At 40.0% G+C, this 26,268-nt stretch overlaps 2 protein-coding genes across 2 annotated transcripts in view; one reads left to right on the forward strand and one right to left on the reverse strand.

Moving 5' to 3' along the window:
• LOC118808395 (Krueppel-like factor 15) overlaps positions 1–3,588 on the reverse strand; it is a 12,281-nt gene extending 8,693 nt beyond the window's left edge. The window contains exons 1-2 of the mRNA XM_036571033.1: positions 3,408–3,588; positions 1–1,436 (exon numbers count right to left, since the gene is read on the reverse strand). The exon at positions 1–1,436 is cut by the window's left edge and continues 78 nt beyond it. Of these exons, the coding sequence (XP_036426926.1) occupies positions 1–1,253 (1,253 nt within the window). The 5' untranslated portion in view covers positions 1,254–1,436; positions 3,408–3,588. The remainder of the gene's footprint in view (positions 1,437–3,407) is intronic.
• An 8,078-nt stretch (positions 3,589–11,666) lies between these two features.
• cfap100 (cilia and flagella associated protein 100) lies at positions 11,667–26,166 on the forward strand. The gene is made up of 15 exons (XM_036569589.1): positions 11,667–11,765; positions 12,754–12,782; positions 13,193–13,296; positions 16,767–16,968; positions 18,118–18,185; positions 18,874–19,037; positions 19,238–19,318; positions 20,995–21,200; positions 22,736–22,838; positions 22,936–22,972; positions 23,258–23,412; positions 23,806–23,938; positions 25,037–25,239; positions 25,586–25,679; positions 25,791–26,166. Exons 2-15 carry the CDS (start codon positions 12,755–12,757, stop codon positions 25,902–25,904), a joined length of 1,692 nt encoding a protein of 563 aa, XP_036425482.1. The 5' UTR covers positions 11,667–11,765; position 12,754; the 3' UTR covers positions 25,905–26,166.
• The last annotated feature ends 102 nt before the right edge of the window (positions 26,167–26,268 follow it).

Below are 26,268 nucleotides of genomic sequence, written 5' to 3' on the forward strand. Positions count from 1 at the left end.
CTCTTGGTGTACATCTTGGCACAGCCTGGGAAGTTGCACTTGTGCATTTTGATAAGATCCGCCACTGGATTCTTCTGGAACTTCTGAGTTCCTCCAACTAGAAGTCCATCTTGGATCCCACCCAAGGCCACACCATTCTCTGCACTCCCAGCAGGCTTTGCCGCAATGGGCACAGGGGCTATCCGCACAAATTTAGTTGCACAATTAAGACCAGTGGCTGCTGAAGCTGAGGAGGCGGCAGTGGGAAGAAACTGAGGAACCAGTGCGAATGTCTGCCCCTGGATGTTCAGCAGCAACTGAGCAATTTTGATGTCTGCAGCTGGAGATGTCTGAGTTGTTGGGGAAAGAGTGGCAGACCCAGTAGGTCCTTGATTCTCCTGTTTGATCTGAATTGGTTGGATTTGGAGAATTACAGGCATCCCAGTACTGCCACTATTACCACTGCTTACACTGGTGTTAATGCCATTCTCTGTGGACAGAGGTGTACTTTGGGCCTCCTTCTTTATCATATCCTGTGCCTGAGTGCCTATTTCTGGAGTACCTGCGGTATTTGGCATGCTTTTGGTCTCACTGGCAAACCCAGAGCTGAGTGGATGCTCAGCCACTGGCACAGTTTGGTCAGAATTATGCTGAGACCCAGCGGTGCTTGTCTCTGACACCCTGGGTGAGGCTTCTTCCATGGCTTCCACTCCCATTGCCATCCCCAGGTCAAGCTCCAGCTCCAACCCTAAGGGGAAGCCCCCTTCTCTGGGTTCATGTTTGAGGGACACCACTCCATTCATGTTCTCTTCAAGGAACTCCTCAATTTCCTCCAGAGTTGGTTGGAAAGGCTCAACAGATGCCTCCATGTTTGACGAGGACCAAATTGGAAAGTCAAAGTTCTCTTCCTTCACATCATCCTTACGTGAGTCCCAGAGAATGCTCGCCAAAGTAGTCGGGGTTACAGTGCTCGCTCCCGCATTGCCACCATTTCCCAATGAAGCCTGGGCCAGCAGGAAGTTGAGAATGCTATCCTGGCTCTCAGCACTGGATGTGCTGCCATAGCTGGAGCCAAGGACTTGGGAATCTGGTGAGGAGCAGGAACGCAGACTTGATGCGTCGCTGAGGTCGTCCTCGGAGAATGGTGAAGGCATCACCTGATAGCTCCCCAAGTCTGACACCATGTCCGACAAATGGTGCACGACAGGTGAGGCAGGGTCAATGCTGCCGTAAGACAGAAAGTTCTCTTCAATCGAGAGAAAGTGATCCACCATTCCCTGGATCTACCCTCTTATCCAGATGTGTGAGCTAGTCCAGTTTTTGTGAATTGTAGATTCCTGCTTCAATGGTTATTCCTTAGATTATGGCGAAGTCATGCCGTCATCTCTCTCAAAACAAGAAAGAAGTGGCAAGTTTTTGCTTTTCTTACACAAGGAAGGTTCATTTCGAGGTTGCACCTATACCCAGAGAGTAAAAAGAAGGTCAGATACTTTTTAACATCACATTCTCTCAGTTACTAAATGTTAATTCTTTGATATTTTGATGACATAAATTTGTATGCTACCCCCCAAAAGATCCACTCACATTTTACTCATCTGTCTTTAAGTTGGTTAGACAATGTGTCAGCAGAGCAATGAACTGGCCTACCAGTACCATGTGATTAAACACAGCTTCATCAGCTACATCACAATGTCATATCATGGCACAAGGGTGGGCTTTGCTCAGGCACACAATATTCAAGTATGTAACATATACAACTCAGCATGTCGACAGTGTTCCTAAAGAGCACACGCCTTCAGCACTCTTATTTCAAAGAGTCGACATGATTGAAAATAACTGATATTAAATCACATATCGAGTATATGGTGACCACAATAGACATAAACGTTGCGGTCAAGTGTCTCTAGACCAGGGCTGCCCAACGGTCGGTGGGCCTAAAGTTGGCTTAGGAGGACGTTTGATTTGGCCCACCAAAAAGTTACCCTAACCCACCGCAACCCAAAAAACGAACAAATATACTTTTATATTATAGCTTATATAATTTGAACACCTCATTTTCCTTTGAAAATTGGATTTTTTGGAGTAATTTAATAACATAGTTATAGTGATGTTGTATTAGTGTATAACACTTGAAAACTGGCACTTTGAATTCACATGACTCAATTGGCAAAACAAGTGAACTTGATGTAATATTAAAAAAAGTGACACATTTGAATGATAAACCATTTTTGTGGTGCAGTAATATATACTATATAATAATATCAAACCACAAAACCCAGATTTAAAACATACCTACCTTCAGTATTTGTATACTGTTTTGTCTTTTTGGCCCTCAAACATTGCACTTTGGCCCCTCAAGACAAAAAATTGTGCACCCCTACTCTAGACTCTTGATAACAGGCGCAGTTAACTTTGTATTAATAACAGGTCTACACACTTAAGTCACCAACAGAAGCTCATCATGACGTGATGTTAAATAACATTTACAGACTGAAGAACGTTTCACGTCATTTTTCCAGTTATTTCCTTACACAAACATTCGCATAGATGTCTAATGTCTAAACAGATCTGTATGAACGGTCTCTACAGTAGGTTACAGTGCTGGAGCTGTTGAATCACTGAAACGCTGCACACACGCGCCCCTCAACGACGGCCAGCGTAGTTTATTTTCCAGCGCCCAGTGACCGACAGTAACCTCCGCGCGCCACTCACAAACTGTCAACATGATTAACATGAAAGAGCGCGCGACGCACAGGGCGCATTTAACGGCCGCGCGCGCCACGCAGACAACCAAAAAAGCAATAAATTTACTTCAGTCAGCGAGACCAACGCTCCAGCCATGTCTCGGTCAGTTTTTATAATCGATAACCGTTAATCGCCCATCTTTTCCTTTGCTCTACTTAATTAACACGTTATTACACACCAAATAACTACATGGCATTCAAAGTATTCACAACGCTGGAGCTACTACACTTAAATGAGTCTTAATTTTGCACGTATGTGCACGTGCATATTCGAATAATTTGTTTATATCGTGTGCCTACTGCCTTTTTCTCGTGCTGTGCAAATGCTTGTAAAAAATGTGCGTGAAAATGTCCTCCCTCTGCCGCGTGGCGATTTGTTTTCTGTCATCCAAAGCTCGACGGAACGTCACATTTCCTTCTCTAGAAGTCTTTGAATCAGAACATGTATTTCTGTCAATATGAATTCAGTAAGAACTGCGCGTGTGTCTCATGGCCCCGTCTCGAGGCGCCTGGGCGAAGGTAAACGCGTGAAAGGGGCTCGAGCTCGATTTCACGTAAACATGTTTTCGTCTCAGGCAGCGCGTGTGCTGCTGCAGCAGAGCAGCGTGGACGCACACGCCCATGCTCTCGCGCAAGACCGTGCCAAGTTCATGTGCGGAGAACCGAAAAGCGCGAGCGTCTTACCTGTTTGTTTCCCAGAAAAGCACGAGTGTATCCGAGGAGTCCGTCGCGATTGAGCTCGCGCTCCTCGGCGTTAAGAAAGAGTAAAGCGTGCTCGTAATGAGTAACGCGCCCTTGAGCCACGCCGCGCCGTGTTGCTACAGACTGGCCTGCTCCACACGGCACGCTGGTTGTACTATATCTGGGTCACGTGACTCCCCTCAGTGTTTGTGGAGGCGAGAATGAGAGGCAGGCTGCGAAGGCTCGTCCCGATGGCGCGCTCTCATTGGTCCGCTGCCTTGCCTGGGTGGGCGGGTCTCCTCTGCTGTCGTCAGTCAGAGGGGCTCCTGCATGTGTGTGTGTGTGTTTGCGGAGATGTGTGTGTGTGCGTGTGCGCGTGAATGCTGGGTAGAGAGAGGAAAAGGCAGTTTCCATCTTTTCCTTCCCCTCTTTATCTGCCCGTTGCACAAGCGAGGGTTACTGACAACTGCAGAAGAAAAAGCAGCTGTGCTAAAGCCACTCATTTGACTGCAGCTCGGATTTGGGGGTTTGTACCACTTCCGCCAAAGCCCCCTAGGATTTGAGCACTGATGCTGATCCAAAATCTAGAGCACTATAAACAGCTGTAATCTACAGAATGCTAATATGCCATCAGGGGTATTTAACCCAAAATTCTGCAGGTCTGGTCACATAAAAATCTTTGCTTACCAGGGCTGTTTCTTGCTGCAAGCAGTTTGAGCACAAGGGGGCCCTTGAGTTTGTCACTTTTGTATTTATTGTTTCAATATTTTATGCAGAAAACATTTATTAGTTTGTTTCCTAAATAAATAAATAAAAAGCAGAAATGACATACACATAAACTTCATGTGACACACTTTGTAATTCTTTTTGTTCGATTTTTTTATAAGAACTGTTTCATTTTTTTGCAGATTCGGTTGTAATTGTAACTGTTTTGCCATTGTTCCATTAGCATTTAATTAAAAGGGAATTCCACAGATGTTTCAAAATTTCTGCATTATTCAGTGGTTGAGATGTAAACAAAGTCATTCAGAGTGGTTTGATTTGAAATGGTTAATTGTAGAGAAACTTACAGACTCAGATTCCTTTACAGTGGTGGTGATAGGAACCAGGGGTCACAATGTCTATAATGCAAATATAGCCACTGTATTCACTATTCAAAACCACCAGTAAACATACATGTGTCTTCTGAGTTTTAATGTGCAGTGTTGATCATGATAAAATAGTGGTAAATCTGAAGAAAATAGGTTTTCATTGAGGACAATTTTGCCTTACAATGCTCTGCATGTACCCCTCCATCAGGATGTTTTATGATAGTCAAATCTAAACATGTCAGGCATGACAAGGTCATTAGCAATCATTTCAAAGTTTAGGGCTAATATTTCTAAATGCAGATGAACTATAGCCAGATCATTTTTAGATATGTTTATCTGCTTTTATAAGCACTTAAATCCTTTGTTGGAGATACTGGACCATGGTCTGACCCCTGCCAAGATTTAAAAGGCAAAGACTAGATAATGATGTCCTATTTACACTTACAGATAGAAATATTTTTTCTTCTATTTTCTTTTCACTCAGTTCAGTATGCCCTAGATGCCAGTCCTGGTGCCTCCTATTTCATCACACAAAAGTACCATCAGCCAGTGGGCAAAGTCTCTGCATGCTATGGTCACACCTGAGAAATAACATCACTATATCTCCCCACTGTCAATGCAGGGTCAGTGCACCGGCTTGTCTTGTAGATTGTATCAGTGTTCTCATGATCAGCTCGCAATATGTGCCACTTCAAAGGCCTTTAGAAATTCATAAGGATCCAGAATAGATACTATTATACCTGTACAACACTAGACTATATCTAATAGAGAAAAGAATCTTAGACATGCATGATATGACATCTGGCATCTGTACTATATAGGGTAGCGCTAGTGACAGTACTTGTCAGTGGGGTCAACGCATGGGGTCAGACTGTAATTAGCAGCAGATCTAACATCCACGTAGCAACCTACCACTACAGGAGAAGAAACAAAAACACGCCAGGGGTCAATATAGGTCGATCTGCACAGGAGGGGTAAACACAGGTCATCCTGCACAGCCCAGCGAACACAAGCAGGAAACTGCGCTGCCATTAAACTGCACTTGAACACACTGTTTGTTTTTGTCATTTTCGGTGATGTGAAAGTGTCCCATCTCAAGGTTATTCTGGGGAAATCTGGTAATTAAGCATATCCACATAATTGTCTGGGAGGGTGTTTTAATTTAGCCCTTTCGCTTCCTCCACACCCAGTGAAGCACACAAAAATACCCACAACTGAACAGAGTGAGCAGATCAGCAGGGCAGAGCAGCATGGGCATGGATGTTCTCTGTGGTGTCTGGTGAAATCTGGCTTTGTTTGGCATCTGGAAGAAACAGAATAATAGAAGAAATAGAACAGCTGCTAACTGAAAGCTAGCTGAAAATGATTGATGGATATGACTGTGAGCTAATCGCAAACCAGTAATGAACACAGATTGCTCTGATCACACAGCAGGGCCACCAGTTTTATTCGCAAAGGGCTGTTGTGGATGCAGGTTTTCATTTCAAACAAGCAGTACATCTCATTCATCTGATACATATTTGAAGACTGAGACCAACTATTTAAACCACCAGCTCAAATTTGTATTACATACTACTATAAGTTATGAATAGCTCAGCCAGTTTGCACTGAAGTCCTTGCACTGAACAATAAGCTTTAGTATGGAATGAGCCTGGGATTTTAAGGAAATCAGGTGTGCTTCTGCTTGACTGGAATGAAAACCTGTAGTCACACTGGCCTTTTGTGGGTGAAAGTGGTGACCCCTGATTAGGATTGCCATCTCAGCTGTATAAAACTACTGGAAAAAACAACTGTGTGGGCGGAGCCTGCTGCAGCACAAATTCTCATTGGCCGAATGGGCTGTAAGCTGAACTTGATGTGCATTCCACAGACACTTTGCTGCATGCACACAGATTACAACACAATAAAACAACTATGCATGGTTTCCCCAAAAGTAGTTAGCTAGACTTTCTGGCTCATGTCCACCCCTGGTTATAGCTAGTATTTGCCACCATGCTAATGTCAGGTCAGCTGCACAATAAAAAACTACACCTGATCAGTGCGGCCTTTTACACACATATAAAAAAATATCATTTAAAATTAATAACACACTCTAAATGTCTGACTGAATGGGATTTTCAGGCAACTCAGTGGGTAAGGAGTTGTATTAACGCCCATGTTGTTTGGCAGAGGGAGCAGTAGCCAAAGTTTTCCTTTGACCTGCCATAACCCTCTAATGCACAGAGCACACAGCTGTACTTCACGTTGTGATACACTGAGGGTCTCGCTAGTGAAGGGATTACAGTGCCCAGACACTGAGAGCCCCACACTCTAACACAGCAATCACAGACCGTCTATCACAGGGATTAGACTATTGCCTTTGCCCCAGTTACACACAGACACACAGGCACACATGCCCATACCCGCTGCATAATGCTTTTAATCAGAGTGAAGCAATGATGATAGCGACTGGCACTGAGAGTAGAGATGCTTAACTGCTCCATTAGGGAACTCTGGGAATGGCACAGTGAAAATGAGTTAGGAAATCAAAAAAGAATGAATTTCAAAGCATCATTTGAGGGTTTCTTTTTTCCTCTGGTATAGAAATGCAAATATCAATGCAATTCTCAAACTGAAACTAAAACAGTGGTCTGGTGGGTCCCTAGGTAGGCCCTAGCCGAAATATCAAATTCACAAAATGACCCCCCTACCCCAAATGTAGTAGAGTGGGATGACTGTATGTCACATAACAAAAATAGTAGTGACCATCGTAACGCTTGAATATTATCAATTTTTGTAGATTACATGGTCATTCCACATCAACTAACCCAGGGCCTTTCCACATCTTAAGTTTCCATGAAAAAACTTCAACTTATGCAGCCATGCAAAATTTCAAAACTGTGCTCCAATCATTTGTCTAGTTATGAATTTGTAAAGGCCCTTTTAAAGGCTTTTATATATTGGGTCTAAGTGCAGGGCAATGGACTGGTGACCTGTCCAGGGTGTATCCTGCCTTCCGCCCACTGACCGCTGGGATAGGCTCCAGCTTCCCCATGACCCAGAAGGATAAGCAGCTTAGAAAATGTGTGTGTGTGTGTGTGTGTGTGTGTGTGTGTGTGTACGTACAGAGTGACTGAACGGAGCTGGAATATTAACTGGGTGTAAGTGAAAACTATTTTGCTTTAAATCAATAGGTTACAACAGGTTCATTTATTGGAGAATGTACTTTTTATGTCAGATTGTGCTGTCTGTAATCCCAAAATTGTTTTTGCAAAATTTAGGTATTATGTAGTGTTCCTACATTTCTAGCAAATCATCATTTGCAGAATTGCTCAGTTTTGCACGCAGCATCTGAAACTAAACCATGGGTTCAACATGGCTTGCCAACAAAATCTATTTTTCTAATTTTTTTCTCAAAGGGGTCTTAATCCCCTTAATTTCCTTCAAACTTTCTCCTCATTAAGAACCATTGTGTCTGATTAACAGAAAAAGGAAAAATTACTACTAAAATAAACTAAAAATTAAAGACTACTTTAACATTTTAATATTTCAATATTAACTGTATAATTGAGATGCATTTTAGAGTATGATGGGCTAAATTTAAAAGAATCATAACTAAAAAAAATTACATCATTACATTAAAATGAGTTAAACTGAGTTAAATTGATGTTTTTGCTTGAATTTTTTCACAGGAATTCATGATGTGATTGGACATACCCTAGATGAGTTGAAATTGAATGACCCATACAATGTCATACAGTATCAGAAACCACATTAGCAGGTCTACCTAAGATTACTTAGCAATTTGAAGCCATTTGAGACCAGTGTGTGATGACGCAGGTTGCACAATGCTACAATTAGTCATTCAGTTCCATGAATTGTTAACTACATTAGTCTAAAAGCAAAACTAAAGCAGCAACCTTCAGACGCCAAACATATCTAGACTAATGTCACATAAGAAAAGCAAACGTTTGGAACATATTTTGTTGATCTTCTAAGGACAAATAAACTTCACATCCTCTACAGAGAACAAACGTCTGCACATTTTAGCTGATTGTCTTAGCTGATTGACTATATTTGGAATAAAACTGATTTAACTTTAACTGCTTTAGCTGGATATGTCTTTGCTTGCTCACAGCATGCCTGTGGCCAGAGGTCTTGCACAGTTTCTCACTTTGAGTGAAAGATGGCACAGTCATTCTCTCTCCCTTGTCATTAAGTGACTCACCAGCAACTTTATGGTCGTGTTGCTGAATGCAATGATGGACCCTCTCCTCAAGTATGCTGAGATGCTTGTCAAACCCAGCGTCAAAATCTGTGTACAAAGAAGGTAAAAACCTTGTTGGAGGTTCATCACACAGCGTATCAGTTAACTGAATAATCACACGTGAAAAACATTAACAAACACTTCAGCTGCATGATTCATCTGCTTCGAAACAAATGCGAACAAACCTGTCTCATCATAAGCTGTAAACAAAGCCATCTCATTTCAGCCCACACCATCTCGAAGATAAACACATCAATTAACACAAGCCTTTTGTGGGATGTTTTGCTGTCTGTGTAAGAACTAGCCAAAGAAACACACACACACAGAGCTTCCCAGAATGGGCACTATTCCTGGACACATCCATCATTCTTATTCCCTGCTATTTTAGCTTATTATAGATATTCGCAGAAGACTATAACGGTAATCCACCTACAAGGCTAGCATTTGCATGAAATGAAATATGGACACGCGAGAAGTCTAACAAGTGTTAAAGGGATGGCAATGTGTGAAATACATGCGCATTAGGCCTGAAATAAGCCTGCGCGTCACAAACAAACAACACTCACCCTCTGTTTTGCTAGATTTTTTGTTATGCTCCAAAAGCAAACCAAGAACATGCTTATCTGAGCATGGAGAAAAACAAGTTCTTTCACCTGACGTCTAAAAAGACACCTATCTGTCATCGTTGTGGATGTTGACCCTCATAAATGGCTCTTGTTTGCCACTCCTGGCTGCTTATCCTGGCAGCGAGCAAACTGTTTGCAGAGTAAAGCGTTTAGACGATAGCCTCTGAACAAGGCCTGATTAATGTTTAGCAGGGAGAACAGGGACATCCACTGGCACTAACACATGCAGGCCACACACTTGGGAGAGCTGCTCTGAGATATCTGCTAGCTTTAGCTCAGATCCAAGACTAATAGGCTTTAGGTGAAAGCACAATGCTAGTTTAGCTTACAGTCTTAATCATTTACTTTCACATGTGAAGTTTTTTGACAAAACTCTGATGGGTATGCATGTGTGCTCTTCAGGTTTTGATATTTTTAATACTAACAACACTAATAATCAGCTGTATTATGATCTAACAGATACAGTGAGCCCTCATGGTCTTATAAACTTCTGCAGAATCCTCAACTTCTTCCACAAAAGAAATGGTCCTCAGTCATCAGTCAACCTTGACCCTGCACTGTAAATTTTGAAATGGTCACTTTGCACATCAGTATTGCTGCAACTTTATCTAGATCATCGCCAAGTGCTTTCAGAGCTAACAGTGGAGCAATCCTCGCTCCACATCATGTGCCATGAGAGGAGGGGACTGGGGAACAGACCCCAAGAGCCAAGATCTGCCTTGTGTGTGTGTGCACAAGCACATGGCAATGCAGATGGACATATAAATTTAACTTGATGTGCTGTAGTTACAGTCATAACAAGACACTGATTAGCAGGCAGCTTTGGGAAGATCTGCTTCTTGCTATAAGCAGTATGAGCAATCACTTAGGACGTTGAGCCATAAGGGGCCAAACAAGTTGTTTTTTCAATCATGATTTTGATGGAAAGATATCTTATAGAGACATCACTGATGACTTCAGGAAAGTAGGAACGGGGCTCCTGAGTGTTGCATTGGTCCCATCAACAGGTGATCACAAGTTTAATCCCTGGTGATGCCACAGCTGTCCATGGCTGGGAGTCTCTGGGTGGGTCCTCCTTCTCCCCCTATGCCTCAGTACAATGCTAGCCAGCGCAGGCGTTTGTTAGCTGACATAACAGAACTGTGTTCTCCTCCAAGCACGTTCAGTTGTCCAATGATGTTGCATTAGCAGCAGTTTAAAAAGATGTGGTGGTGCTTTTCATGACTCAGAGGAAGCATGTATTTGCCTTCACCCTCCTAGCGCTGGTGGTATCATGTGATAGGCCTCCCCCAAACAAGTGGGTGGAACTGGATATGACTAAACTGGGGAGAAAATTGTTAAAAAATAACCCCCACCCCAGTTGTTATTTATTTATGTAGAAAATGTAGTTCATTTTAAATGTCCATTTTGTCTGTATATAATTAAATATAGTTTTTTATTATGTTTACATTGCAAGTCATTAAACTTTTTTCCTGATCAAAATTATTCATTCTTGCAAACAAAATAACAATCAGTGTAGGGTAAAACTGTCTGTGACTTATGAATGCATTTCTGCAGGAGTTACAGCCTGTGTGTGTGTGTGTGTGTGTGTGTGTGTGTGTGTGTGTATGTGTGTGTGTGAGAGAGAGACAGAGAGAGAGAGAGAGAAGCGTATCATTACAGTCCTACAGTGCACTAATTGAACTGTACAAATATACATAGTGTTACAACACATTTCAGCCTGTTCTCACTTCTGTGCTTGGCTGTTGTTATTTATGATCATTCACAGAGATCCCTCAGTGCTGGCAGAAAACTCCACAGTTAAGAAATCAGTCTCCCAGGGCCAGAATGGACATCAGCAAAGAATCAGATGAAGCCTTTTTTTCCCTTTTGACATCTTAGTGTGTTCAACAAGAAAATCATTGCTTACACATATGAATAAACAGGGAATGAAATGATCAGTACATAGAAATATCACAAAACAAGTGCAGTAAGACAGTAAACAGCGACACCATTTTACTGGAGTGGATAACAGAATAATCAAATGAGTCATTTTAGTGAATGTATGAACCTATAATGGATGGATGGATGAATGAATGGATGGATAAGCCATGGTTTAACAATGGATAAAGTCCATCAACGCCACCGCCACATTACAGCATTAAATGAAACTGACTGGAGTCTCTAGTCTTCACAGGACTGCTCTGTATGTTGTGCTGCAGTGCCACCTGCTGTTCAGAGAGAGAGATAACACGTAAATTAATGTCGGCATGGTAACAGAACGCAAACGCGGAAACCGCTTCATTACTGAATTCTAGAACGGGCCTTTAGGGGATTCTGAAGCCTCGAGTTTTCTCAGAACTCGTTTACGAAAAGCCCTCTTTTCCCTCATATCAGTGATTCATGGTTTTTGCTTCAGGTAAGCTTACATCCTAATTTATTATCCTTATTCTTAAAATCTTGATACTAGAAATACTCTCTAAATAAAGAGTTTGCATTTCTTTCCTCACTGTGTTGCACCAGGTTCCTGCTACAGCACTGTGACTCGATGATTTTGGTAAACAACATCTTCTTTTCAGGTTCTCCATGAGCCTGACTAGCCACTTAAAATTGTGCTCGAGATTTGAATAAAGCGACTTTGCCCTTCTATGAAGCACATGTCCGAATACGGACAGCAGTATCTCGCCTAACTAAACTGCTTATTAGTACCAAACTTTGCTCTTCTGAAATCAAGGATATCAATAGGGAGTTTGTCCCCCTTTGCTACAGTAACAGCCTCTACTCTTCTGTGGAGCATTCACACTAGACTGTGAGGATTTGATTGCATTCAGCTACAAGAGCATTAGTGAGGTCAGGTTCTGATGTTGGATGATTCCAATTCCAGATCATCCCGAAGGTTTTAAATGGTGCTCAGTCTCTCCAAAGAATGCAGTTCCACTGCTCCACAGACTCATGCTGGGGAACGTTTATATCCCTCTAGCCAGTGCTTGGCACTGGGCGTAGTGACTTTAGGCCAGGGCTGAGGACCTGAGGACCTGAGGGCCTGAGTCGAGCACAATTTGTTGGTTTCTTTGCTCTGAGACATCAACAAAACTTGGTAATTGGTAATCCAGCCCTCCAGTGGCAGATTATACAAGCTGTGTGTGCAAAAATGAACACCTGTGTCAGGAATGGGTTCACCTTAACGTAGCTGAATTCACAAAATAGAATGGGTTTGTATGGATTTTTGGGTATATAGTGTATTTCTTCAGGGTTTCTCTTGCTGGACCAGTGGAGGCACTCAGATGCATCTCCGATGTGACCGATAGGCTGTATTTATTTATGCTGCAGGTTGCTTGATGTCTTTTGGAGGCTCTGAGTGGCATATGCTGATACTTAATCCATTTCTATTTTTGTCTGTCTTGCAGGATGCTGTCATCAGTATCTTCAGTGCAGAGTAAGTGCTTCTGTCCTGGGTCTGCCCACTAAATTTAATATACAGCAAGAATAAACATAGAACATAAACAGTAGCTCTCTGGGAGGCTACTAGCTTGGCCTATACAACACTTTGCACAGTTGTTAGCATAGTTAATGTCTGAAGACAAATCACATGCCACGTCTCACTATGCCTTCTTTATGATGGCTGTTAATTATGACCTTAACTCTGATGTATTGTCCTCCGGTTGACCACACAGTACAAGCAATTTGTTGCATATTGCTTGTCTATGGCCTATGTTTTGGCTTTTAGATGTAAAACACTACCAGCATTAATACGGTATTTGATTGTGAAATTTATAGTAACTTATTTTCGCAGTTCATGGAAGCAATATTTCAGTATGTGTATGTATTGTCTATCTATTTGTGTAGAGGATAGCCGTGATGGGACCAGGACAGAACCAAACCCGTTTAAAATGCCCAAAGACAACAGCATCTTTCTCATGAGGAACGCAGAAAAAGCTCGGAGGAAACAAGTATGTGGCCTACAAGGCAACAAGCTATTTTCAGTCAAGCTTTAATATAACTTAGCGGTGAGTTGTCTACTCGAGCGAGAGTGCCGGGGTTCTTAAACCGACTTGTCTTATGTCTTCCAGTAATTCTGTACTTTAGGTTATATTAACAACATAAACTAAAGCCAAGTTTAATGTGAATGTTACAGCCCAGATCTCAGCCTGCTAACTGCTGATGGCCTCTAGCAGAAAACACACCATTATTATTCTCATTATTGCCGTGCAGCTGTGCTGCTGCTCTATAACTCAACAATGTAATCAATCATTTAATTAACTGCAGCTTTATATGGGGCTGCAAGTCAAACAGCAATCTTATTTAAATTGCTGAGATGCTTGCAAAAATTAATTACATGCAAATATTTATTAGAGTGAGGGATCACAGATAAATGTCACAGTTCCTATAGCTTTATAAGTGTCAGCACAGGTGGATGCCATAAAGAGTAACAAGCTTATAAAATATAAGGCTGTAAAAAAGCACAGGATTGGCATGAACAAGAAGAATTACAAAAAACAACCCCCTGGAACCTCTTTGGTTTGGATAATGTTTCCATTTCAAGATTTCATGCTAGCCTCTGAAAAACACTTCTCAGATGTCATAATTCCATATCCGCTGAGACTGTTTAAACTTCTAAAAACTCTTTACCTATTATTGATGGCTAAAGACACAGATTTCAGCACAGTGTGTCTCTTAAGAGCTTTGTTCATCACAAAATTCCCTCTTCAGCATTCTGCATGTCAAGTTCAATCAAGAGTGAAAAAAAAAATGGACTATTTTAGCCAAGCAGTTCAAACTTATTTTATGATCTGGTTAAACTCAAGGCATTATGTCCCCCTGGAATTATAAGGTTCTATCTGACATTTTCGTCAAAATTGAGTTATTCACATGTTCTCATTCTGTGACAAATTCTTAACATTATGTGAGGTGTTTTTTGAGTTGTATGCATTTTTGGACTCTTTATCTAGAAAACAAAATCTCCACTCACTTAGTTCTATAAGGTTCTATCTGCGAGCCAATCAGCACTTTGAATACACACCAGTGGACCAATTAGTGCACTCGATTTGAATGAAGTGGCTTTATCCTCCTATGAAGCACATGTCCGAATACGAACAGCAGTATCTTGCCTAACTAAACTGCTTAACAAACTTTGTACCAAACTTTGCTCTTCGGAAATCAAGGGTATCAAATAGGGAGTTTGTCCCCCCTACTTTATCATGTCACTGCGTTGCTCAGTGACCACTGAGAAAGGAGTGCAGGAGTCAAATATGAGGAAAATGTCACAAGTTTAAGAGAAACTTCAAGATGGAGGATTTCATTGATGTTCTCATGAAGGACAACAGTACAAATTACAGGCAAGGTAAGTGTTTAACATTTTAGACCTTGCTGAGGAGTTTTATATTCATTGTTAGCTACCACGCTAGCCAGGTAACCAGCCATGAGATAGAACCTTATAACTCAAAGGGAACGGTTAATTAGTAATTACATCCCCTTGGTAGTAACGTCTCTTGGAATTATATGGTTCCATCTGCATTCTGACCAGTTTTGAGATATTGAGCTCCAAAAATTTTGCATTCGAAATAGCAGAACTGATATGTGGAACAAGTCTGTGTCATACATGAAAATGACAAAAACCCTAAATGTATTCTAAAGGTGCAGAGGTTAGTTTTAGGTAGGAACCATTAGTTTAAGCTCCCTTTAGGTCAGACAGCAACCAGCTACTGTAATAAACTGTCCCAGCAGGTAAGTGTAGCAGGTCAGTGTAAAGGCAGTGTGAGGTTTTGTTTTATATCAGAAATGTGACTCTAATGAGCCAACATGTCTTATTTTGGGAGAAAGAAGAAAAAAAGATAGATGAATGAATGAAATTCATGTTAATGTTGTATTTGTAATTAAATCAAATGTTTACTAATTAATTACCTTCAAGTCTTAATATTTATACCATTTTAGACAGTAAGACATTTTAAAGAACTACAAGAAGAGCAGAGTTTCAGTAACATGTTTTCATGTTTCATAAAGTTTTATAAACATTTCCTGCAGTCACTGAGCAGAGCGGTGGCATGACAAAGAAGCAGAACCAGATTGGTCCTCTTGTGTGTGTTCGAAGTGCGGATTGCCTTGCAGACAGAACCTTAAAGAACTAAGTTAGAGTTTGACTTTGGAGATTTTTTGACAAAAATGTCAGATAGAACCTTATAATTCCAAGCGGACGATAAGCTAAATATATAAAAAATAATTAAGTATAGGGTATGTTCTATTGGAAGGTATCTGTCCCAAACCCTAACCCCTAAATTTCAACTTGTGAAAATAATACTTACATTTTTTTGTACTTTTTTTAAAGATGTTTTTATTATTGTATTTCTTTTAAAGTGAAGATTAGAATATTTAGATTTATCATGAGTTTAATTTTTTAAATAAAAAAAAAAAAATTCAAAAAATGCTGTCACAAAGAGTGTTAGCCCATTGGCGGAGCCTTATTTTAGATACACCCTTGCATTTTAGATCAGGAAGTAACATTGCATCCCCTCACAGCCACATGGTGAGCAGTTAGATCCCACTGTTTTGAAGTAAATGTGTCCCAAATTTGAAAAACAGTCAGAAAACCTTAAGATCTGTCACTAATGAAACATATATTTTCAGCAATTAAGTAAACCTTTTTTGTATTTTACTGAAAAATATTATGATATGTGTGTACAACTGTTCAAAGCTGTGTTTGCATGTCATGTACTGGCTAGTGTTTGAGTTCTGCTCAAAATTTGCTAAAATTGTCAGTACCAAAACAGTCACTACCAAAACATTTCTCTAAAAACTCTTTGTCTGAAGTCTGAAATCTGTTTTGAACCAGTTCAGTAGAATGCTTATCCTTAGACACACTATTTACTGACACAACATTGACACAACATTTACTACTTTAACTGCTTAAAAAAAGTAAATTAAAAAGATGCAATCAAATTTGTTGCAGTGGTAGGTAATATTTGTAAAGTGAATAATACCACTGCCCTCCACATGGTAGTCCATGTGCTCAGACAAGCACCACACTATGCCAATAAGAGTCCTTGGGCAAGACTTCTGGTGCAGGTTGCTCTGGATAAGAGCATCTGATAAATGAGTACATGCAGTTTGATGCAGGTAGTGTGCAGTTTCATAGGTTTTAAATCATTTGCAGGAACATCAAGAATAAAATTATAATAAAATTGACATTCAGAAAGCTTCATATTTAAAAAAAAGTAGCAGTCAAATCTCAGGGCAGATAACTTGACAAGATGTTGTTAAAAGGAAACTACAGTATGTTATTTACGATTTAATAACTTCTTGTTGTTAAAGCAATAAAATAACAGTAGTCTAGGTCTGTGCCCATTTGTGTCATACACACAGTGTGAAATGTGCTGTTCTGTGTGTGTGTGTGTGGGTGTGTGGGTGTGTGGGTGTGTGTATGTAGGAATATCAGAAGGAGTTGTGTCGGCCTGTGCATGAGAAGAAGACGTACACTGGCAGAATGAGGGCCAGGCAATCTGAGCTGAGGATGAAACTCAGAGAGGGTCTGGAGGAGGAGGAGGAAGAAGAAAGTAATGCAAACCGCACACACACCACTGTCCAGCTCCTCCAAGACACACCTGCATGCAAGGTGGTCATGATCAAAGGTACGATATGAATGTGATGAAAAGCATAGAAACACACGCATGTATGCAGTACACATTCCCAGCTGTTTAACATCTGCTGCAGAGTATCTTCAACCTTCAAAACTGCTTTTATACCATCTGCATCTCTATAAAGACATAATTTCTTCCCAGTCATCAACTTTAAAGAACAGTATTTTGGGAAAAGCATAGACCAACACAGCATATGTGAAAGTGTCCTGACGCCCCTTCTAATTGATTCAGCTACTTTAAGATGCACCCATTACTTGCATAATCCCTATAGAAAAGCATTGCAAATAGAATGGGATGCTCTAGAGCAGCTGCACATGAGCCTAATGTCACCATGTTCAGTGTCACGCGTTGGCTAGAGAGCATTGGGCAGTGGAGCAGTGGTACTGTGTTCTCTGGAGTGATGGGCCACCTTAAGGATGAGATAGAGTGGCATTTGTAATCAAGAGCTAAACATCCAACATCAGTAGCTGACCTCACTAATGCTCTTGTCCCCACAACAATGTTCAAACATCTAGTTTAAAGCCTTCTTAGGGGCTGTTACTGCAGCAAATGGGGGACTTATTAATACCCTTAATACCCTTGATTTCAGAAGAAACCTTGCATGAGCAGGTGCGTAAAAACATTTGGGTATTTAGGCCCAAACCCATTTCTTATTTTTACCCCTACCCCTTGTTTTCGAGTGTCACCTTGCCCCTAGAAACTAAGTTACAAGGGTTAGTGGAGGAAATCTTCCTCTACAAAATAGGACCCTCAAATAAAAAACAACATTACTTCATTAACAGGCTACTAGTGCTGCTCTGTGATAGCAGAGGAGGGTAAAGTTCAGCAAACTCACTGCTGGTCTTTAGTTACGTTTAAGGCATCATTTGCCTTTTAAATTATTTATTATCGTCCACCCCAATTCTTTGGTGATATGAAGCTGAAGTCAGCTATTCGTGTTCGTATTAAATGCTGTAACTTGTTGAAGTAACTTGTTGAAGCATTTGATGTATTGGTAGCTTGTGTAGATCTGTATCGTCATCTCTCTCTGCATTGTAGCAACTGCATGATCATTATCTTCTTATTATCTATACACTGGTCATGATTTTCTGGAGACACATTCTGTTTGATGGACAGTGACATGTTTCTGTTCTGTCTTAGATCGTAATATTGAAAAAGAGAGCATACGTGAGTTCATTGACAAGAAACGAGAGATGTTCTATCTGGAGGTAAGACAGACCTTCTACTTGAATTCCTTAAATTCACTCAGATTGTTCTGTGGCTGCTTTGCCCTTTCACCGTTTCGCTAGTTTCCTTATATACATTTGCTTGTATATGTCTATCCTTTTATCATTGGTCCAAAATCAGTAAAAAAACACCTTTCGACAGTTTTTTGACGTTTTTGTGGGGTAGCAGGATGGTTGTCGAGAAAAGTACATTGCTTATATTACTGGAAATAATTTCCATTCCATACAAGCTAAAACAGAGAGTGAAAACTTTGCGCACACTGAGCTGCACCAAAAAGAATCTGTCAGTGTGCAGCAGTGCTTAGTGAAGCAGGTAGCCTTCACTACTTACTAGTACACTTTAATTGTATCGACATTGCATGACTAATGTAAAGCATCCACATATGTAATTCTGTTAAAAATATTGTTTTCGTGGTTTAATATTGACATGCAAAGCAAAAGATATCGTGAATATTGTAACTCAGTGTGCTTTGTTTACCTAGTTTTAAGTATAAATTCTGCCGCTTTACTGTGGTGCTAGTGTTGTATGTAGGCTACAGCTTTTCAATGTTGGTCCTCCGCACTTGTCAGACCAAATTTGCACCCATGCCTTTCATTGACTTTCCTCAAACCTTCCTCCTTCTCACTCACTCACACACACTCCTTCTCAATGTCTCCCTCTTGTTCTCAGCATGCTCTGGCAGTAAAGAGAGAAGAGATTAAGCAGCTGGAGGAGGTGGCGAGTCATGAAGAGAAGAAGTTGATAAGAGCCGAAAAGCTGCTAGAGGATGACACCATCTTGTTTGATTCATTTCTCAAAGAAAATGACAAGAACTCAGTGGAGGCCATCAAAATGTAATACAAATAAATATTGAATTACACAACTAACAGCCATACAGCATTCAATACATTTACTGCTTTCACATAAAGGTAAAATTGGTAAAAATACTGAAATAACATAAGTGAACATTAATTGACTGCTTATGAAATTACCAGTGAGGAATGTTGAGTATTTGTAATATTGTAAATGACCATGTCTGTGAACTTATACTTAGCGCTGAGCAGGAGACCAAAGCAAAGCTGGAGAAAGTAGCTGAGATCAAGAGGATCACTGCCAAAATGGTGGCCATTAAGAGGTACATACTCCACTGACATGAACACGTGTGATTTGCCTTATAAAATCATCCAATATAAAAGGGCCCATATCATGGAAAACCAACGTTTCCTCACTTTTTTCATGAAACACTGTTAAAGTTTCAAAATGTACTGTTCGCTCCCCAGTTCATATGGTCCATATATGGAAACAAAGCTGCAAAGCAGCCTGCTTTGAATTCATTGTATTTGTGATGTCATGAAAACTAACTGATTTACATATATTCACCTATTCAGCCTACAGCAGTTTAGCCCATTCATGCTGAAGTTATAAAGTGTGTTTTAGCCTGGACTGCTTTTGAATTTGGCACAGGACAGGGCAACCAGGAAGGAAATCATTTAGATAAACCACAGTAACAAAAATAGCCTGTTTAATACTAAGTAATAAAGAGAAATTAAATGGTCATATAAAAATTAATTAATGACTGTATATATATATATATATAATGAACATTGATATATATGGAATGAATTTTGATATATATGGATTGAACATTAAGATAAAAAATTAATAATATAATTTATAAAATGTTTTGTTCAGACAGAGATAGACTTTTGAGATTGTATGTGTTGTAGCCTTGGCCCTCCCCCACCTGCTAAACAGACTATTTACATTGTTATTTAATGTTGTTGTGTTGTTTTTCTTCAGTTACAGTGTGTGTACGTGTTTATTGTGTTATTTTGTGCCCAGCTCAGGGTTAGTTAGAGTGTGTTTGTGTTTTGTAACCATCAGAAGAAAGAGTAGGGCTAGGAGTGACCTACCTCAATTTCAGTTGCTTTTCAAGTGGCATTGTTTTCCCTTGCTCTCAATAAAAGAGCACTTTTCAAACAGAAATTATGGCCTCATCTGACTCTTCCTCTGCACCATTTCAAATTCTGTACATATTGAAGTCCCACCCAACTGTAGCTTCACATCATATATCAGCCACTCTCAGATCACTCTGTCCAAGGGATCACTGTGTATGCATACTGGTCACTTTATCAGAATTCCCATCCTTTAAGCTCCACCTGGAGTTTGTTAATACCCATTTATTGATGCACAGTTTTTGTTGGCCATCCTCAACCCTTCAACAGTGACTTTCATTCAATATATATGTTCATTCCGTATATATCAAAGTTCATTCAGTATATATGAATGTTCATTCCATATATGTCAAAGTCCATTCCATTTATATATTTATATATATATATATATATATATAGAGAGAGAGAGAGAGAGAGAGAGAGAGGGAGGGAGGGAGTCTGACCATATTAAACTATATCAGCAGATATTAACCGTTATTGGAATTTTTATCTCCCTAAAATCAGTATCGCCGACAGAATTTTACATCGGTCAGGTCCTGTCTACTCAAAGACATTATATGAAGTGAAGCAATGTATGAAATGACTATTTAAAATACACAATAGAAAGGCATTATTATTTTTACTCATTTTACATTTCGCTAATTTACCTGTTACAGTAGTATCTCTCTGGAAAGTGTCTAATAAGAAATGAAAGCAAGTTAGCATTGTACAAGCGAGAATACACTAGCCTTCTTTTACTCTTTATTTGCCACATTTGCATTTTTGAGTGAAGTGCTCCTTCAGTTCCTATTCAGATGGTACTACTCAAAGGGTCATTCAGTTCAAATGGTCATTCATTCTTCCCTCTTTCACTCAGTGACATCTCTAAGTATGAGGACACTCTGCAGGAGTACAAGCTCTATAAAGACTTTCTGTTCAAGCTTTCTCCTGCGGAGTGGCAGGAGAAACAGAGAGAGAAGAACAGACGCTCTCCTAAGCCCACGTCTGCCAACGAAAAGAGAGAGAGTGAGGTGAAGAGCAGAGAGACGGACAGAGGGAAAAAGACCCCCCAGTCTGACAGACGTACGTATTCACTATGGAGAATCCTTTAGACTAGAGCTGTGTGGACAAATATCATATTTGATATATGATCATATGTTTTTGACTCTCAGTAACATGTCAAAAACATATGAGGATTAGGACTAGGTTTTCGGTTGAGGTTAGGGTTAGGATTATGGCCAGGGTTAGGTTTTGCGTAATGGAAGTAACATATTAACAATACATCTGCTTAATGTAAGTAATGTATCAACAGTACATCTTCAAGATATTTACTTCAGTGTATTCAGATGCTTCACTTCCGCTACTTCACTGATATGTTGTCAATGTGTTACTGATAATCTGTTAAGAGTTTATTAATCATCTACAAAGGACCATTCAAAATAGTGTAACCGTGCTCTGTTTATGGCAAATTGTACAGGTGCCATAAATGGATATTGTCCACAAACTGCAGCAGTGAGGCATGGTTTCAGAAGTTTAGAAAGTAGACTAAATCTCTGCAGCGTGGAACTATTTTCATGTGGAAAGTGAAAACATGTAATATCTGCTGTCCTAATGTTCATGCACTACTATGCACATATTTAAATGAAAATGTAATTTTACTGCAATATTTAAAAAAAATTATCTTAACCATCAGATCAATCAATCTAATTGGATCACGAACAATAATAAAACACACTATAAAATTGTAATAAAAAAGAAGGCCAAAAAAACAGCCCAAAACAGTGCCACAATATTAACATACTGAAAATGAAGCAATTGCACAGTAGTAATAATTGGCTGTTTACTCAGTAGCACTTAAATTGGATCAGGGGGAAAACACTGAACAGGGGCATCCTTACTAGCTATATATTAAAAGTATAGTGGTATCGTACGGTGGTATTACTTACTGTGACATGATATAAGAAATACATTATTTACAAATCTTAGGTCATGTGAAATCACTGCTTTGAATCAGGGCACATACAAAACATTCACCTGGAAAACCTAAGATTTGCATATTACAGCATACAGCTACGCTAGAATTGCACAGGCCAATATTGTGACAATAACCATCAAATGATACATTGTGCAGTGTGAGTGGATTATTTTTATTTGGTATTTTGATACAGTGTAGCTTTAGTCAAGATGTGCATATCACAATGTGAAATTTCTTTTAGTATGTTATCTTTACCTTATGTTTTTGATGCTTGTCTAACCGATTTCACTACAAGGGATTTTCAGCCACAAGATCTCAATCAATGAATTATAAGTCATAACACATTTTCCTTCTGGACGGTCACATGTTTCCCAACCAAAAAGGCATTATCAAGAAAGGTCTAAGAGGGGCAGGTGAAGCAAATTATCGGTTAATATTATTTTTCTTTGTCCACTCATGCATGGTAATACTGAAAATTCAGAATATGTTTTAGGTTTTTTACCAATTTTTGTCTTTTAAATTAATGATTTGATAAATTATGCTTCATTTGACTAGGGAAATGAGCCAACATGATTAAATTGATCAATTTTGATTCCAGGTTGACTTTTGATATGTCAGTCTAAAGCTCCATTCTTACACACAGGCAGGGAGAAGAGGAGCTCTGTCGGATCTCGAGAGCTGCCCCCCCGTGAGGGCAGAGCTCCATCCAGACACAGTGTGAAGTCGACTCCTCAGAGTGGAAAAATGTACGTAGAATACATAAACACACACACACACGATTTCCAACACAATGTGCAAATGAGCTTAACTAAGAGCTTTTTGTTTCTGTTTGGTTGCTTGTAGGAGTTCTGCATCTGAAACAGACAGCTCAGAATATGAGGTCAGTATGAATCAACCGGTGGCCCTTTTTAGCACAATTTTTTGACACTGATGTTTTAGGTCAATCACAGTTTCCTTTCCGTCAGAAACGCTGCTTCCAGTTCTTTGTCATTTGAGTGTCTTCAAGTCACATCTACAAAAGATAACACCTTGAAATTGCAAAAATGGAATTTCCTCTGCATTCTGTGAGAGATACACAAACAGTTATAGAATGTTCATTTAGGCTTAGGACTTGGAACATGTTGATAATTAACTGTTATTAAATTACAACCTGCGCCCCCTGCAGGAGGAGCCGGAGCTGTACTTCACAGAGCCTCAGCAGCTGCTGGACCTGCTGAGTGAGCTGGAGGAGCAGAATCTCTCATTGATCCAGAACTTGCAGGAGACTGAGGAGGGCCTGGAGGAGTTCAGACAGACCATGGAACAGACTCGCAAGAACATGTGAGCAGTAAAAGAGAAACATATTTAGCACCCCTTATTCAGCACCTTTCACTGACCATTGTTCATAGTCGATTGTATGAGTCCATTGTATTGCGTCCAGTACATTCATTTTTTACATATCATTTGCTGAGATGTTTCTCAAGAACAGGTTTAGTATGAAATTCAAGTACATTTTATGAATGACCCCTACAATGCATTTTCCCTGAAGCCAACACACCAGACTGAGCTCGTCAGCTAGTTAACAGAGCTGTTCCTGAGTTTAAAATAAGGGTGCTAGAACAAGAACAATACTAACTGCAGTGCAGATGTACTCTAGAACCACAAATTCTATTCTGAGGATAGGCCTGTTTAACGGTAATATGGGTTGATGTGTTTATGAACGTGTACACACAGGGAGCATGAAGCAGACCAGCTGAAGCGGCAGATTGACGTTATGACAGAGACCATTCAGAGAGAGAAAGAGAGAACCGCAGAACTAGAGCTCAAAGCCAGACTCTTCAACTTTGGACAGTATAAAGCAGAGGAGGTAAGAGATAAAAGATAAAAGATAAAAATCCTGCTTATGCTTCATAGGGATATTCAGGAAAAGTTCAAGTGTGCTTTATTAGTTTAGAATAAATAAACATTTATTAAAAATAAGCCACTGAGAGTGCAAGTGTCATTCTTCACTGCCGTATTGTCACGGTCTCCTCTGCCTTTATCAAGCTCTTTGTTTCAATCAGTGTTCATTTGTTAGATGTAGTTGCTGAGTGACTAGCTCATGTTTGGTTTGCTCAATGTTTTTGTTAAGCTTAGTAGTTTGTTATTTCGTGTTCAATGTTTCTACTAGTCTGTTTTGTTCATTAAAGTGTGCTCACAAGTATGTCCAGCCTCCTTGCTCTCTACACGACACATCTTTTTCACAGTTTGTGTTCTCTTAGTACTAATTCTCAAATAGGACTTAGTCAGGTGCATAAATATTTAGACTTCAACAACATTTTTGTTTTTTTTAGCTGTCTAACACAGCAGACTGGAGTTGAACTTAAATAATGAATATGAGCTAAAAGTGCAAACTTTCACCTCTAATTTGAGGAAATTTACATCAGTAGAGGTGGAATTTTGCAATGGTCGGTCCCCTGATCTCAATCTAATCGAGCATGCATTTCACTTAGTGAAGACAAAACTAAAGGGAAAACCCCTGAGAACAAACAGGAACTGTTAACAGCTGCAGTAAAGACCTGGCAGAGCAACACCAGAGAAGAAACACACCATCTGGTGACGTTGAGGGATTCCACACTTCAGGCAGTCATTGACTGCAAAGGATTTATAACTGAATATTAAAAATAATTTCATTTATGATTGTTAGTTTATCCAATTGCTTTTGAGCCCCTAAAAATGAGGGGCTGTATGACAATACCCTCGCATTAAAGCTGCACTTTAAGCTTATATTCATTATCTCCAGTTTGCTGTGGTAGGAGCTAAAATAATAACTTTGTTGATGCCACTTCACTCTGACACATCTCTGGTCATATCTGAGACTTTTTCTTAATATGCTTTTTTTAATACTCCCTCTTCTTTTTCTTTCACTGTGCATCCCTGTCTGATCCTCCTCCACACCTCATCCGTCCCCCTCTCCCCCTCTCAGGATGACACTCTGAACACTCTGAGCCGGAAGGTGGAGGAGGTGTATCGGAGCTGTGTAGGAGACAGTGAGGCCAACCTGAGTACCTTGCAGATGCTGACAGCCATTGAGGGCCGGCTGGGAGAGCTGCTGGAAAATGTGGAGATGATTCCTAGTGACCGGCTTGCCATTGCTGAGAAAGCCAAAGAGAAAGAGAGGAGAGTCAGGTCTGATCAGCTGAGTTCTCACATCTTTTCAAAGACAGAATTCCAAAACTTTTCTACTTTTCTTTTCAAGGAAATGAATACATTTACAAGGGACATTACAGAAGCCTACATTGTGCTTGACATGGGTTTGAATTTGACTTTATTACCATGATAGTTTACAACAATGCTGAATAATCAATCTCTCACCAGAAACATGAAAATAATCAAATAATTTATCACTTTTCCAAAGATTGACTGCGATTTATGATAATTTGAGGCTTGGAAATTGAGACTATAATTTGTCTCTGACCACTTGTCTTTGTCTATCACTCACAAAACACTAGTTCTTTATGTTGTGTTCCTGTAGATTGCGGGATGAGAAGATCTATCTGCAGAAGCAACACCAGGAAGAGAGAATGAAGAAAGCTATGGAGAGAGCTCAGGCCGAGATCAAGAAAACGGTCAGTCTGAGGGATAAATGCTGACACACAGAATCATAAAGATATGTCAGTCAATATGAGTTAAATACTGTTTAAAAAACTGAATCATTTTCGTGTCCTATATTCCTGCAGACTGGTAGGAAGCTGATGCCTCGCTCTCAGCCTCCTATTCGCAAACTCCAGAACAACCAGCATGATGACATCGCAGACAAGGAGAAGGAGGAGCACATGTACTTCTTCACCTAAAGCACCTGTTGTTTACTACTGACTTGCATACTGACATGACCACACTCACACACTGCTTGGAACCCCCTATACCAAAGTACATAGAGTTAGCTGTTTATTAGGTATATTACTACCTACACACTAATTTTAGATTCCAGCAAGTCATACATCACATGACTGGGGTGTGTAGTATCAGTCAGACAGGTCAGCATTTCTAGTATCAGATGTGTTCAACTGAGTGTTATAAAGGCCAAAGTGAAAATCTTAGGTGCGTAGCCCTCTTGTAATACTTAAACATACAAAAAGTATATAAGAAACAATATTTTATATTTCATATAAATGCTCTTTGTGGAGCAAACACATTTTGTAGGGCTTGAACCCATTT

The sequence above is a fragment of the Colossoma macropomum genome, unplaced genomic scaffold (genome assembly GCF_904425465.1).
Source record: "Colossoma macropomum unplaced genomic scaffold, Colossoma_macropomum, whole genome shotgun sequence".
Lineage (NCBI taxonomy): Eukaryota > Metazoa > Chordata > Actinopteri > Characiformes > Serrasalmidae > Colossoma > Colossoma macropomum.

What these genes read in the sequence shown, in the direction of transcription:
- cfap100 (XM_036569589.1), top strand. Translation starts at nt 12,755, where the DNA reads ATGCTGTCATCAGTATCTTCAGTGCAGA. An exon ending in GAGAGATGTTCTATCTGGAG is followed by an intron (nt 18,186 to 18,873) that starts GTAAGACAGACC and finishes TCTTGTTCTCAG; the next exon opens with CATGCTCTGGCAGTAAAGAG. An exon ending in ACTCCTCAGAGTGGAAAAAT is followed by an intron (nt 22,839 to 22,935) that starts GTACGTAGAATA and finishes GGTTGCTTGTAG; the next exon opens with GAGTTCTGCATCTGAAACAG.